This window comes from Apostichopus japonicus, chromosome 21, assembly GCF_037975245.1.
Source record: "Apostichopus japonicus isolate 1M-3 chromosome 21, ASM3797524v1, whole genome shotgun sequence".
Classification (NCBI taxonomy): domain Eukaryota; kingdom Metazoa; phylum Echinodermata; class Holothuroidea; order Aspidochirotida; family Stichopodidae; genus Apostichopus; species Apostichopus japonicus.
This window is the reverse complement of record NC_092581.1, coordinates 12,242,295-12,258,440: the sequence shown is the minus strand read 5'-3', so window position 1 is coordinate 12,258,440 and position 16,146 is coordinate 12,242,295. Positions and strand designations below refer to the sequence as shown.

Sequence of the window (16,146 nt, the reverse complement as noted above, 5' to 3'; positions counted from 1 at the left end):
CAGCTTAACAAAGTAGAAGACTCCCTGTATAAAGGAAAGAAGAAAAGTATTTACATAACAATACAAAATAGAATAATTCGACAATCAATGAATACATTAATATTTACGATAATAATTTGTTATCGTGCAAATGAATGGATGACTTATTAATAACTGGATATAACGTCTTTGGTCAGATGCTTTTTGAATATTTTACTGGATACTTTGGTTTTGAAACTCTCTGTTATGGAATTCCATGTCTTTATTGCACGATTTCTAAGACGAAGCCCCCCAATTGATGTTTTATAAGAAAAGTAATGTGCATTATCAGCATTCCGTGTGTTGTGGTGATGTATCACACTGTTACTAGTTAAAAAATCATGAAATGTGTTAGGCAATAAACCATTCCATGCCTTATATGCAAACGTGGCAAGATTTACACGAAAAATGTCGGTAACTTTTAATAAATTGAGATTCTTGAAAAGTTGATTTGTGTGTTCACGAGGTGCAACACGTGAAATGTGGCGCATGGCTTTCTTTTGGAGAATAATAAGAGGATGAAGATTGGTTTCTGGCGTGCCAGACCAGATAACTGAACAATATGAGATGTGTGGAGTCTTTAATATGCGCTCTGGCAGGAGAAATTTCAACTTTGATAAAATCCCAACGCTTTTCGCTGCTTTCCTGGCATACTGTAGAAATGTGCTCATGCCACGAAAGCTTATTATCAATATATACACCTAAAAACTTAGTAGTATAAACTTGCTTTAGAATTATACCCCCCATGGTGATATCTTTATCCCAGCTAAAATTTCTGGAAGTATTAAACTCAATATAATTAGTTTTGCCAATATTAAGTGATAGTTTATTGGCAGAAAACCAGTTATTAAATTTACTTAGTTCATTAGAAATTTGAATATGGAATGAATTTGCATTTACATCTGAATCGAAGAAAATACTTGTATCATTTTGATTTGATTTATTTTGTTTTTTCACGTGCAAATATACAAGGTGAAAGGAAGTCTTCTATAAAGCATACAATAGCTTAACAATGTAGAAGACTCCCTGAAGAAAGAAAAAAGAAGAAAAAAAATTAAAGATCAAATTAAACGTTTCGACAATAAATCAATGATATGATATTTTAATTAATATGATGCAATTATTTCTTTAATATAACATTTTCGAAATGTTCTACACGATAATTTATTTTTAATAATGTCAGTAATAGAATTCCAGGTTTTTATTGCTCGATTTCTGAGGCTTAACATTCCTGTTGAGGTATTCGTGTTGTGATAATGCGCATGATTTGCGTGTCTCGTGTTGTGGTGATGTATATCCGAATTACTGATTAAATAATTATGAAATGCATTAGGTAGGAGTCCATTCCAAGCCTTATAAGTGAAGGTGGCAAGATTTACACGTATTATGTCATTAATTTTCAATACATTCAGATCCTTGAATAGAAGGTTGGTGTGATCACGTGGTGCAGCATGTGATATGTGGCGGACAGCTTTCTTTTGTAATATAATAAGTGGCTTAAGATTAGTATCACGTGTACCAGACCAAATTATGGAGCAATAAGAAAAATGTGGGACCACTAAAGTTTGATAAAGGGTCTTTAATATGTGTTGTGGCAGGTAGTGTTTCAATTTCGATAATATTCCTATATTCTTTGCAACTTTCATGCACACTATGGAAATATGATCACCCCATGAAAGTTTATGATCAATATGTACACCTAAGAATTTATTAGAAATTACTTCTTTGAGAATTTTACCTCCCATAAAAATATCCTTATCCCAGCTGAAATTTCGGGATGTATTAAAAACAATATAATTCGTTTTGCCAATGTTAAGCGATAGCTTATTAGAGGCAAACCAGTCGTTAAATTTATTTAATTCAGAAGACACTTTAATATGAAATAAATTTTCATTTTCATTTGATTAGAAAAAAATATTTGTGTCGTCGGCAAATAACGTAATGTTTGCGATTTCTGATACGTGGCAGATGTCATTGACATATATAATAAACAGTAAAGGGCCTAGAATTGAGCCTTGTGGAACACCACATTGAATTTCTGCAAGATGAGAATGAGTGTTTTTGTAAGAGATATATTGATGCCGATTAGATATATAACTATCGATCCAGTTCAGCGTCGTTCCTCTGATGCCATAATGTTGTAATTTACTAAGTAGAATGGTATGATCAATAGTGTCGAACGCTTTGGAAAGATCTAGGAACACACCCAAGCAAGATCTATTATTATCAAGACTGCTGTACAATTTGTCAACGGCATCTGCCAGTGCAAGTTCAGTAGAATGATGTGGTCGAAAGCCATATTGTTGGTTGCATAGAATGTCATATTTGTTAAGAAAATTAAAAATTCGATTAAACATAAGTCTTTCAATGATTTTCGAGAAACATGAAAGCAATGAAATGGGTCTATAGTTTTCGTATAAATCTGCGTCGCCCTTTTTAAAAATCGGAATAACCTTTGCAATTTTCAACGAATCTGGAAATGTTCCAGTATTAAAAGATAAGTTACAAATATGAGTCAAAGGCTTAGTAATTAAAGGAATAATGTGTTTAATGATACCTGGCTTAAAATCATCATATCCTGCTGCTTTATTAGGTTTTAGACAAGCAGTCGCAACGTTAAGGAGTTCCTCCTCACATACAGGAAATGTAAAAATCGAATTGTTGTGACTAGTTTTATGCATAAACTCATTATGCGTCCCTTTGCGCGTAATCTTGTCTGCCAATGAAGGACCAAGATTGATAAAGAAGTTATCGAAGTCGTTTGCAATATCGATGTCATTGGTAATCTCTTGATCGCCATTTTTGAAAGAAGCAGGATAAGTTGATTTTTTGCGGTCATAATGAAGAATTTCATTAATGATATTCCAGGTATTCTTCGAATTATTTCTAGCATCATAAAACTTGTTATTAAAATATAATCTCTTAGAGAATCTAATAACATGATTAAGCTTATTATGATAGGTATTATAAGAAGTCTTATTACTTTCTGTCGAATTCTTAATGTAACGTTTGAACAATTTATTTTTCCTTTGAATAGAGGTTAGTATACCCTTTGTGATCCAAGGATGTTTCTTTTTACCTCTTTTAGTTATTTTACGGTATGGAAAGCAATCATTACAAGTTGAATCTACAATATTGTAAAATATATCATAAGCAGCATTGACGTCATGTTTATCGAGGACATCGTCCCAATTGTTTTCTTTGATGCTTGATACAAATCGTCTTATATTATTGGTAGTACAATTTCTAGCGTGAGTAGGGCTCTTTGGTATATATTTTCTTGCGGGAACTTTGATAAAAATGGGTAAATGATCACTAAGATCAGTAATCAGAATTCCTGATGTAATGGTAGAGGTAACATTGGTGATGATATTATCAATTAAGGTGGCCGAAGTACTACTAATACGGGTGGGTTTGCTAATTGTTGGTGTGAATCCATATGGGTAAATAGTGTTTAAGAAACTAGCGGATTTGTGTTTGTTGGTTAGATCGATATTATAGTCTCCCAGTATATAGGATTTAAATTTGGTATGCGTTATGGCGTTAAGAATACATTGTAAATGAACATTAAAATCATCTATCGAACCATTTGGTGGTCTATAGATTACGCCAATAATACATTTCTCTTTACTACTAGGTGTTGTTATCTCAACAAATATAGATTCAATCGTCGGATTGAATATAGATAGGTCCGGTCTATGTTTGAAACTCAGGGTATTATGAACAAATAAACATACCCCGCCTCCTCTTCGGTCACTGCGATGTTGTTCTATTAACGTGAAATTATTAATGCTTATCAGAGGTGAGATACTGTCATTTAGCCAAGTTTCAGAAAATCCGATAATTGAAAAATCATCTCTGAGTAGAGAGAGAAAAGTTGTAATATCATTAAAATTTTGATTCAAGCTACGACTATTGTGATGAAAAATAGATAAATCATCATGTCTAGGGAGATTATTAAATGATGTAATGTCGTAATGCATACATGAGATATTGTGTTCAATTAAAATAGCAGCATTGAATTTGTCAGTATGTTCCGGTTCGTTCGGGGTACTTTGTCTCCGGTCAGCTTTCGCAGTAGTAACTGGTAGCGCCATCAAAATGAATATATTTGTTATGAGGTTCATTTCTGCAAAGTTCAAGTTGGGTTAGCCCTTGGTGTCACCTTGGTCTCACCTGGTCTGAAATTCCTCGCTCTACTCAGGTTTGGGATTAGCGTTTTCTTCTTGTATTTGACCGTCATGAACTGCTCTGCATCACATGATGACATTTGCCTTTTGGGGGGTTGTGGATTTTCTGTTGTTTTGTTGGTTTGATTAGTGACTAAAACCTCTGCATTTTGCCTGCTTCCTGATATTTTTTGTGTCGGTGTGGCTGCCTTTTGTTCCTTTTGCGAAGTTTTCTTACCAGTCTTTGGTTCCCGTTGCTTGTCTGTGTTTGCTCGGCTGTGTTCCATTGAAGATGTCTTTTGTTGGATGTTTTGGGGCGGGTCCATTCTGTTAAGATCTGTATTGACCTGGTCATGCTCTATTGTGTGCTGAGATCTGTCTGCGGTTGTCTTGGGATTAATTCGTTCATCGGTCTCATCGCTATTGTATTCGTCGTCTACTTCTGTTCTTTCCGGACAATTGAAACGCTTATGCCCGAGTCCCTGACAGTTAAAGCATACCACAGAAGGGCAACTTGCTTCTCTATGACCCTGGGTATTACAAATTCGGCATACGTACTTTGGGCAGTTTTTCTTGATGTGATCCGTTCCCAGACACTGATTACATACCTTCGATTGACTGTTATGTTTCAGGCGTATGTGTTCGCCGTTTATAGTAACGGCGTAGGGTAGGCTCTTAACGTCAGCGGGCAGCTCCAATCTTATGTAGCGTATCCCATATCAATTTTCGGATAGTCAGGGTATGAATTTCGATGCCAGTTACTTTTAAGGGTACAGCCGAATTCGGATAGTTTCTCAGAAAGTTCATCATCAGTAATGTATTGTGGTACCCCAAATAGGCTTACCGTTAAAAAAGTTCTTGATACGCCAAGTACGTCGCACGTCAGGTCATTAATAATCACTCCCGTTTCCAATAGAAGGTCGGCATCGCTTCTGTGATCAAGGGTAATATTCCAATACCCAGATGATTTGAAACAAGTAGTGATCTTGTCCTTTCCGAGATCTTCAGTTATAGCACTCACGACATCTTTCAATTCAAAGTTGTTATCGAGGATACGTACACTACGTTCCTTTAAATTAAATTTCGTTTCTGGTTTCGTGGAACCCATTTCAGGGTTTGGTTCAGCGAACGTACGCCAGAAGGCGTCGTTGCCTGGAACAAATTGATGAAAATATCTTCAAAATAGAAGTAAAGTGTTACCGATGCTGGTCAGAAAGTTCATGAGATGAGTTTCCAAGTTCACTTTTGAAAAGTCTGCAATAATAGCAAAACGAACATAGAAAAGACTTAGAATAGTCGGAGCTAGAAAATAACACGTCTCGCTTCCGTGTTAACAGTCAGTATTTACAGTGAGAAATAATTTAAAAAAAAAATTATAATTAAAAGAAATATTAAAGAAATATTATTTAAAAAATATTAAAGAAATATTAAAAGAAATAATTATAAATTAAAGAAATAATTAAAAAAAATAATATAGTGAGAAATAATTTCAGTTTGGAGATTCCTTTTGAATACAGAGTAAGAAGACTTATTCTTAACATTATCTTGGAGATTATTCCACGTTTTTATGGCACGAATACGAGGGCTTAAAGAACCCATAGTACTTCGATGGGATAAAACATGTGCGTTATTACAATGGCATGTTTGATGGATGTGGATTAGTCTATTACTATAAATAAAATCACTAAAAGCCTCGGGTAGCAATCCATTCCATGCTTTATATGCAAATGTTGCAAGCTGGACTCTTATAATGTCATTTACTTTTAATAAATTTAATCTTTTGAATAGTGGGCTAGTATGATCACGTGGTGCAGCATGTGAAATATAGCGGATAGCTCTCTTCTGGAGGACACATAGGTGATTAAGATTTGTAGAATAGGTTCCTGACCAAATAGTCGTGCAATAAGTTAATTGGGGTATAATCAGAGTTATATACAGTGTTCTGAGAATATTTGGAGGTAAATAATGTTTTAATTTGCATATAATACCAGTATTTCTAGCCACTCTGTTACAGACTGCTGATATGTGATCACGCCACGAAAGTTTATTGTCTATGTGTACACCCAAGAACTTAGTAGTGTTAACCCGATTAATAATTTTCTCATTCATGGTAATATTGTGATCCCATCTGAATGAGTGACTAGCATTAAACACCATATAATTAGTTTTTTCTATATTAAGAGATAATTTGTTTGCTGCAAACCAGCTGGAAAATTTAGTTAGCTCAGTAGAAACAGTTTTATGTGATGAGAGTAGATTTTGGGAATCCAAGAAAATATTGTGTCGTCGGCAAATAATATTGTTTTAGCAATATCGGAGACATTGACGATATCATTGACATAAATTATGAATAGTAATGGACCTAGTATAGAACCCTGAGGAACTCTGCAAGCGATTTTAGCAAGTTCAGATTTAGAATTTTTATATAAAGTGTACTGGTATCTATTTGAAAGATAACTATCTAGCCAATTTAGGGTTGTTCCTCTGATACAATAAAAAATAATTTACTTATAGTAATATTTTGTGATCGATGGTGTCAAAAGCTTTGGATAGGTCGAGAAATACGCCTACACATGTATTATTCTTATCAAGACTATTATAAATATTATTGACTGCATCTGCTAAAGCTAATTCTGTAGAATGGTCAGGACGAAATCCGTACTGCTCGTTATTAAGAATATTATATTTACATAAAAAAAACTGTGTATACGATTAAACATTAATCGTTCAATAATTTTGGAAAAGACTGACAATAAAGATAAAGGGCGGTTATTCTCAAAATGACTGGGGTCTCCTTTTTGAAAGATTGGTTTACCATTGCTATTTTAAGCTTATCCGGAAAAATGCCGGTGTTAAAAGAAATATTGCAGAGATGAGTTAAAGGCTTTACAATGTATGGGATTACTTGTTTGATAATACCTGGCTCAAAGTCATCATAGCCTGCTGCCTTGTTTGGTCTCACATTTGTGTGAGCAACTTTTAAAACTTCTTCTACTGTTACTGGATATGTAAATATGGAATGGCATACCTTTTCATTATCATGTAAAATTATCATTATCATGTTCCTCTTTTAGTTTAATATTAATCTTACTAGCGAGATTATAACCAAGATTTACGAAGTAATTGTTAAAGTTGCTAGCGATATCATTATCATTGCTAATTTCGCAATCATCATTTTTAAATGTTGCTGGATATGATGAGTCTTTACCGTTTTTATTGAAAATTTCATTAATTGTACTCCAAGTACTGTTTACGTTGTTTCTACTCTGCTTGAATTGATCATAAAAATATAAATGTAAAAGTGCCCCAGCCTATACCCTTGTAGACAATAAAAACAATGTTATTACAGTTTTTATGAAAGTGTATATATGAAAAATCTGTTTTAAAAGAAAGCAATTTCAACTTTTTTGTAGGTCGGGTTACGTCATACATAATTGCTGGGCGTTGATGATGTGGATTGCCCCTTCGTTCACGTGATTTCCTTGTGTAATGATGGTTCCAAGGGTTGAAATAAGCTGGCGCCCAGGCGCTATTCGCGCCCGCAAGCACTAAAATAGCGCCCCTTGACATGAAAATACAATACGCACGGGCGCTACTTTGTCGGCAAATAAGCGTCCGCATACTCCTGTAAATATCAGCCTTATCATGCGCTGCACAGAAGCCTGAAACTACATTGCATGCTAGTGCTATATAGTAACTGCTAGCGATTTGATAAATCACTGATCGATCGAGTGCATGCACAATAGCACTGGTGCACATGGTTTATATATCGCACAACACCTGTACTGATACGTACATGCCGTGCTTGAATTTTGTTTCTCCTTTTTAGCTCCTGGTAGTGAGAAAACAGCTCCTGGTCCTACTGAAATTGCCGCGAACCAGGAGCCTCTTTTTGAGAAAGTGGCTCCTGGTTCGCGGCAATTTCTAACACACTCCCCGTCAATACTCATCAAATGTTGACCATTTTTCCATGTTTCTCTCATGTTTCTTTATGTGAATAACTAGTTCTTTCGAGCAATCGAGTAGAACACAGTCGACGTAGAGTATTAACAACTTAGTATATTTTACAAAATAACATAGTCAGATCTAGGACGAGATGTCCAAGATTACATGTTGACGGCTGGAGAGACAGGGCGAACCAGGACGAGCAGACGGCGTGCTCTAACTTATATAGGCCTACAATATGCAAATGTACAGCTCATTAACACACATGTGCCGGCAGATTATATCAATGCAATGCAATGTTTGCACACGTGCATCTAATGCATATGCAATAACATTAAAGTTTCACACCAGCATCATGAATCCACGTGATCTACATATGCAAATCTGTGACGTCAAAGTTGCACTCATATACATATTCCTTAGGCTATGTCATCTTTGTTTAACCTTCATTCCGAGGACAGTTGTTATGATGATATGCTCTGTGGGATTGGCTTTGGAAGTAGCTGTTGTCTACTCGGAAAAATTTCACATCACACCCCAAGCTATAAAGTAGATAGCAACTAGTTAAGGGAAAATTATATAGGGTTACCAAAAGAAATACTGACACTGTGCAACACTCATTACTTTTGCATAGCTAATGAGTAATCTCAGAAATAGTGACGGGTAGAGATACTGGGACTCGATTACGGGTAGGCTATATAGATACTATCGGTATCACGCTGATATGTATAATGGGTTCACTCACCTGAATAATTTCTAAAAAACAGAATCGGATAAGTTCCTGGTCCAAAGAGTCTCCACAAAAGTGCCCCTCGTCGTACAGGGCTTGAAACAATTCCATCCAACACTGAGAGCAGTGCTTTCTTAGCATAGCCCACCATGCTTCAATTCGTTGGTTTCGGGTGCTTTTGCCATATATAAATGGATTGTTTGCTTGGTTTCGTCTAAAGATAGTCTGCATTTGTTCTATGAGCACATTTTCCGTTCCCATGTCAGCCCGAACTATCGATGGGCATCCGCCACAGTGCTGTAACGCATTCACACAATAACCGGCAATTACCGCGGGGTTGTTATTTGTATAAGATGCCTCCAGCCATATAATCTTTCTCGAAAAGCCGTCAATGCAACCACTTATCGCGATTCCATACCTTTTTAAAGTGTCATAGCCATCCACGTGCCACACAAAGTTAGGGCCACGAGAATGGTAAGTACGACGTATGATCTGTTGTGTTGATCTGAGTCTAACCCCATCTGGATCCAAAGTCGATAGAATCAGTCGAACCGTTTCCCGGTTTGCCATGAACCCTGCCTGTCTGCATTTTAAGTGCATCCATTTGTATCCATGCAATTTTCCTGAGGTACGAATATGCCTTTCAATGAACTCTTCGACGTCGTCCGATAAATACTTACGTTGATACAGACCTAAGCTGTTAAGGAGCTTTTTCGTATGGCGCTCACTTATATTGATGTTATGCTTTACTGCTAGCACAGTCCTTATTTCTATGTTTGAATACCTGAGCCTGAAATACAATGTAAGCAATTGCTCCCTAGACAAGCTAGCAGCCATTGCAGCAGTGCGATGATCATAGACAGGCGAAGCGTTTGGCGTTGCTGGTTACAACGCGAATGTAAACACATTGCAAGTATAGGCTAGGCAAAGTCGAAAAACGAAAAAAAAGCAGAAAAACGAGGAAAAAAGTCAGAAAAACGGGGGGGGGGGGGAAGCAGAAAAACGAGAGAAAAAAAGTCAGAAAACGAAAACTTAAGTCAGAAACACGGGGAAAAAAAGTAAGAAAAACGAAAAAATAAATAAAATCAGTAAAACGAGAAAAAAAAATCAGAAAACGTAAAAAAAGTCAGAAAAACGAAACAAAGTCAGAAAAACGAAATTTAAACTTAAAAAAAAGTCGAAAACACGTACATTTTTTTCATCATGGCCCTATTGAGCTGCCGTAAGTGTATAACAATTACTGTTAGAATCACAAGCAATGTATAACACAGAAGCGTTTATAAGTGTCAACACTCATTTGGACATGGGGTGATTGTTGTTGGAAAATTGCTTACTCGCGGTTCCCCTGATCCATGCAGTGGGGCCGACTTTAAGAAACGAACATCACAACAAACTAAAGACGCAGTACGCTTGCAAGCGCTTCAACACCAGTTAGGCATATACTCCCCTTTTCACTCGAACTGGCAAAAGCAACTGAGTAGGTATCTCACCACAATTAGAGTAGAGGACATCCGTTCGAAAGGTTAACCATTGTCGGAGGAAAGAGGTAAATGTACCTAATGTAATGCTTGTTTAAGCATATTATCAGTTACCATCATTATTCCTGCCTTTATATGAAAGAGCGTAATTGAAAGTACATATGGTGTGAAAACAGGGAGGATCGAAGGTGATATAAACCATTTTAGAAAATCTTTGGTTAAATGTTGATATTAATCCGAGCGAGCAGATGGAAGGGTGGGGGGTTCAGTGTGCTATATTTGCTCCTCTTCTAGCTCAAAATCTAAACGGTCATGGTATGGATGTTTGCAAGTGCCATAATAGGCCAAGATCTCAGCTATCATGTGGTGGGAAGGATATACCAGTTGAAAACTTCTATCTTTGCTTTGGTAGGTCTTGAAAGTGACGAGTTTAGTGTAGTTGTATTTGTATATTTATTTGTTTCATCACAATTTACAGTGTGACGGGAAGTCTCCTATAAAGCCTGTAAGGCTTAACAAAGTAGGAGACTCCCCAAAAAGAAAAAGAAAGAAAAACTTAAGAATAGAAAAAGAAAAGTTAATAGTAGCATCTACAATGATGAAATAATCGAATTGAATTTACTTGAAATTAATAATGTTAATAAGCAATCCTAACAATCTTTATAATGATCTTAATCGCAAACACACACAAGAATAAATCCATCAATAGTGAGAAATAATTACAGTTTGGAGATTCCTTTTGAATACAGAGTAAGAAGGCTTATTCTTAACATTATCCTGGAGATTATTCCACGTTTTTATAGCACGAATACGAGGGTTAAAAGAACTTAAAGTACTTCGTTGGGATAAAACATGGGCGTTATTACAAAGGCGTGTTTGATGGTTGTGGATTAGTCTATTACTATATATAAAATCTTTAAAAGCCTCGGGTAGCAATCCATTCCATGCTTTATATGCAAATGTTGCAAGCTGGACTCTTATAATATCATTTAGTTTTAATAAATTTAATCTTTTGTATAATGGGGTAGTATGATCACGTGGTGCAGCATGTGATATATGGCGGATAGCTCTCTTCTGGAGGACACATAGGTGATTAAGATTTGTAGAATAGGTTCCTGACCAAATAGTCGTGCAATAAGTTAATTGGGGTAAAATCAGAGTTATATAGAGTGTTCTGAGTATATTTGGAGGTAAATGATGTTTTAATTTGCATATAATACCAGTGTTTCTAGCCACTCTGTTACAGACTGCTGATATGTGATCACGCCACGAAAGTTTGTCTATGTGTACACCCAAGAACTTAGTAGTGTTAACCCGATTAATAATTTTATCATTCATGGTAATATTGTGATCCCATCTGAATGAGTGACTAGCATTAAACACCATATAATTAGTTTTTTCTATATTAAGAGATAATTTGTTTGCTGCAAACCAGCTGGAAAATTTAGTTAGTTCAGTAGAAACAGTTTTATGTGATGAGAGTAGATTTTGGGAATCGAAGAAAATATTTGTGTCGTCGGCAAATAATATTGTTTTAGCAATATCGGAGACATTAACGATATCATTGACATAAATTATAAATAGTAATGGACCTAGTATAGAACCCTGAGGAACTCCGCAAGCGATTTTAGCAAGTTCAGATTTAGAATTTTTATATAAAGTGTACTGGTATCTATTTGAAAGATAACTATCTAGCCAATTTAGGGTTGTTCCTCTGATACCATAAAAAAATAATTTACTTAGTAATATTTTGTGATCGATGGTGTCAAAAGCTTTGGATAGGTCGAGAAATACGCCTACACAGGTATTATTCTTATCAAGACTATTATAAATATTGTTGACTGCATCTGCTAAAGCTAATTCTGTAGAATGGTCAGGACGAAATCCGTACTGCTCGTTATTAAGAACATTATATTTACATAGAAAACTGTATATACGATTAAACATTAATCGTTCAATGATTTTTGAAAAGACTGACAATAAAGATATAGGGCGGTAATTCTCAAAATGACTGGGGTCTCCTTTTTTAAAGATTGGTTTTACCTTTGCTATTTTAAGCTTATCCGGAAAAATGCCGGTGTTAAAAGAAATATTGCAGAGATGAGTTAAAGGCTTTACAATGTATGGGATAACTTGTTTGATAATACCTGGCTTAAAGTCATCATAGCCTGCTGCTTTGTTTGGTTTCACATTTGTGTGAGCAACTTTTAAAACTTCTTCTACTGTTACTGGATATGTAAATATGGAATGGCATACCTTGTCATTATTATGTAAAAAATGGTCCGCTTTTAGTTTAATATTAATCTTACTAGCGAGGTTATAACCAAGATTTACAAAGTATTTGTTAAAGTTGCTAGCGATGTCATTATCATTGCTAATTTCGCAATCATCATTTTTAAATGTTGCTGGATATGATGAGTCTTTACCGTTTTTATTGAGAATTTCATTAATTGTACTCCAAGTACTGTTTACGTTGTTTCTACTCTGCTTGAATTTATCATAAAAGTATAATCGTTTGGAATATCGTATAACATGGTTTAATTTATTACGGTACATTTTGTAAATAGACTTAGTATGTTCAGTAGGATTCTTCAAATAACGTCTAAATAATATGTTCTTCCTTTTGATTGATTTTAAAATGCCCTTAGTGATCCAGGGATGTTTTTTAGTACGTTTCTTTTTTGGATTGAACACTTGAGTAGGAAAGCAATTATTATACGTAGTATTGAAATAATAGTAAAATGTATTATAAGCAATATTAACATCTGGTTCGTTTAGGACATTGTCCCACGTAGTTTTCCCAATTTCAGAAGTGAAACTTTTTATATTATTATCACTGTAATTACGTGCATAGATGGGATTATTTTGTCGGCGATTAGTCTCGAGGGCATTGACAAACACTGGAAAGTGATCAGTGATATCAGTTACAAAAATACCTGATGAAAGTTTAGAATTACTATTGGTTATAATATTGTCAATCAAAGTTGAAGAGGTACTGTTCACTCTGGTTGGTCTTGATATTGTTGGATAGAAACCATTTGAGTAAAGGTTATTTAGAAACTCTGGTGATTTGTTTTTATCTAACAAATCAATATTAAAATCCCCCATAATGTAGGAAGTACAGTTTAGCTGATTAATGGTAGTACAAATATTTTGCATGTTATAATAAAATTGTTCTAAAGAACCATTTGGAGGTCTATAAACAATACCAATAATTATTTTCTCTTTAGAATTTGGCAAGTTTGCCTCAATAAATAAGGATTCAATGATATCGTTGAATGTTGATAGATCTGGTTGGTGTTTAAAGTTTAAACCATTGTGCACATATAAGCAGACACCGCCACCCCTTCTATTAACACGATGTTTTTCTATAATTTTGTAATTTTTCATATGAATAAGAGGTGATGGGTGGTCACTTAGCCACGTTTCGGTGAAGCCAAGTACAGAGAATTCATTCTTTAGTAGTGAAATAAAGGTATTTATTTCGTTGAAATTTTTGTTCAGACTTCGACTGTTTAAATGGAACATAGATAGGCAATTATTTGGAGGTAACCTGTTGTAAGAATCTACGTCAAAATACTCACAAAGAACACTGCTATCATTTGAGTCCTCGCAAACATTATCCATTAAATTAATATTGATTATTTAGCGAGGTTGCGAATTCCTGGCTTTTCGCAGATTTGGAATGAATGACTTTTTTTTCAGTCTAACAGTTCTAAATTCACCTTCGTCATAAGACATTTGTCGTTTCAGATGTTGAGGTAATTCCATGGTTGGTTCCTCTGACGTTGTTTTGTTACCGGTGGAGTTAGTGGCTTCAGTCGCTTTGTTTCCTCTAGTTGCTTTTGTATTCTCAGTATCCTCTTGAGTTGGTTTGGTGGGTCTTTGTTCATCCCGTTGAGTTGTCTTTATATTCTCGTTTTGCTTCTTTTTAGTCTCGTTGGTCTCAATGGCGCTGCCTTTTGTTTGGGATAACTGGTCCATGGCTTCATCTTTTGGTTGGTCAGTGTGTTGGACGTTGGCATGCTTAGGTGGGCTTATGGTGTTTCTGCCTGTTGCTGGGTCACCGTTACCATGGTGATCATTGTTGTCATCTCCGGCTTGTGGACAATTGAAACTTTTGTGTCCTAGATCGTTACATTTAAAGCATCTTACTTGTGGACATTTCGCTTCCCAATGACCTTGTGAATTACATTCCCTGCATACATATTTGGGGCAATTCCGCATAATATGGTCATTTTCCAAGCATAAATTACATACCCTGGTTTGTCCATTGTGCTTTAGTCTCATATGTACTCCATTCAGTGTCATTGCATATGGTAGACTTTTGCATTCGGTTGGCAGTTCCAGTCGTATGTAACGAATCCCATTTCAATATTGGGAAATTCCGGGTATGTGTTGTGGTGCCATTTCCCTTTAAGTTTACAGCCAAATTCGAGTAGTTTTTCTGAGAGTTCATCGTCGTCAATGTAGGACGGAACACCAAATAAACTCACAGTTAAAAATGATCTTGACACTCCATAGACGTTGCAAGTGCTGTCGTTTATAACTATACCTGTCTCTATTAATAGATCTGCATCATCCTTGTTTCGTAAAGTTATTATCCAGTTTCCAGATGACTTCACACAGCTTAGTATCTTTCCGTTCCCAATATCGTTAATGATTGATTTCAGCACATCCTTGACTTCATATGAATCGTCCATAACTCTTACGCTACACTCCTTTAATGCACCCATCCTTTCATGTTTCGCGGAACCCATCTCAATGAACCGTCAGGCAGACGAACGCCGCAAGGCGTCGTTGCAAAAATTAAACAATTTATAAATTCCGTATAGTATCCGGAAATGATAAAATAATGGTGCAAGACACCGTGAGGGCAGTCCTCCAGCAAATTTCCGTCAAAAGCACCAATCAGTTGGTGCATATAATAGGGAAAATAATGGAAAATAATGAGGTACTGAAAACGCTGACTACTATCGATGACTACTGACTACTGATTTGTGTGTAAGTCAATGGAACAATTAATTGTGGTGCGAGACCTATACCTTGAACTGACACCCCGGTTCTTTACATCGGGCGCAAACAAATAACAGTTGAGCTCATACAGTATAACCTACCACTGGATGCCGATGATTTAACAAAGATTTCTTAATTACATCTTCTATTGATCCTATTGCTAGTATACACTAACGTGGGGCTTACCTTTCGTTGCTATGCATGGTAAAATTATGATTATTTTTTTTAAACTACGTACTACGTACGGTACTATATATATATATATAGTACTCAGTCTATACCATGACGACAATTTGAACATTAAATTCCACAGGATCTACGAGTACACGATATCTACATATAACGTTTATAATTTCCCGATTTTATAAGTTATTTTGGCTGTTTTTGTTACCGTTATAGTTGTACGACCAGGAAAGATATTTAGAACAGGTATAGTGTATACGATATAGACACACGTTGTGTAGTGTTAGGTGCTCTTGTAAAGAACAACAAACCGTCTATCTATACAGACCAAAGGGGGGGGGGGATGCAGGAATGACGTATTGCCCCTCTGTGCATACGCCCCAATCTCTTTCCATGTAATCTACTTAACTCATCACGTGGTTATGTGTTGTGCCGTGGCATCCCAAAATAGACGTCATACGCTATATAAACAATAGGTTAGCCGATTAGTTTATGATTGACCAAAAAAAAAAAACTTCAGATAAGCTTATGACTGATAGATAGTGAGATCCGGGCAAAGTCCGCTAATAGTTTCATCCTTAATTCTGTATTCTTCCATGTTCTGCTG

At 35.8% G+C, this 16,146-nt stretch overlaps 1 protein-coding gene across 1 annotated transcript in view; it reads right to left on the bottom strand.

The window, feature by feature from the left end:
* Positions 1-9,221, bottom strand: part of LOC139962977 (flavin reductase (NADPH)-like) — a 30,809-nt gene extending 21,588 nt beyond the window's left edge. The window contains exon 1 of the mRNA XM_071963409.1: positions 8,878-9,221. Coding sequence (XP_071819510.1) covers positions 8,878-9,123 — 246 coding nt within the window. The 5' untranslated portion in view covers positions 9,124-9,221. The remainder of the gene's footprint in view (positions 1-8,877) is intronic.
* Positions 9,222-16,146: the final 6,925 nt, after the last annotated feature.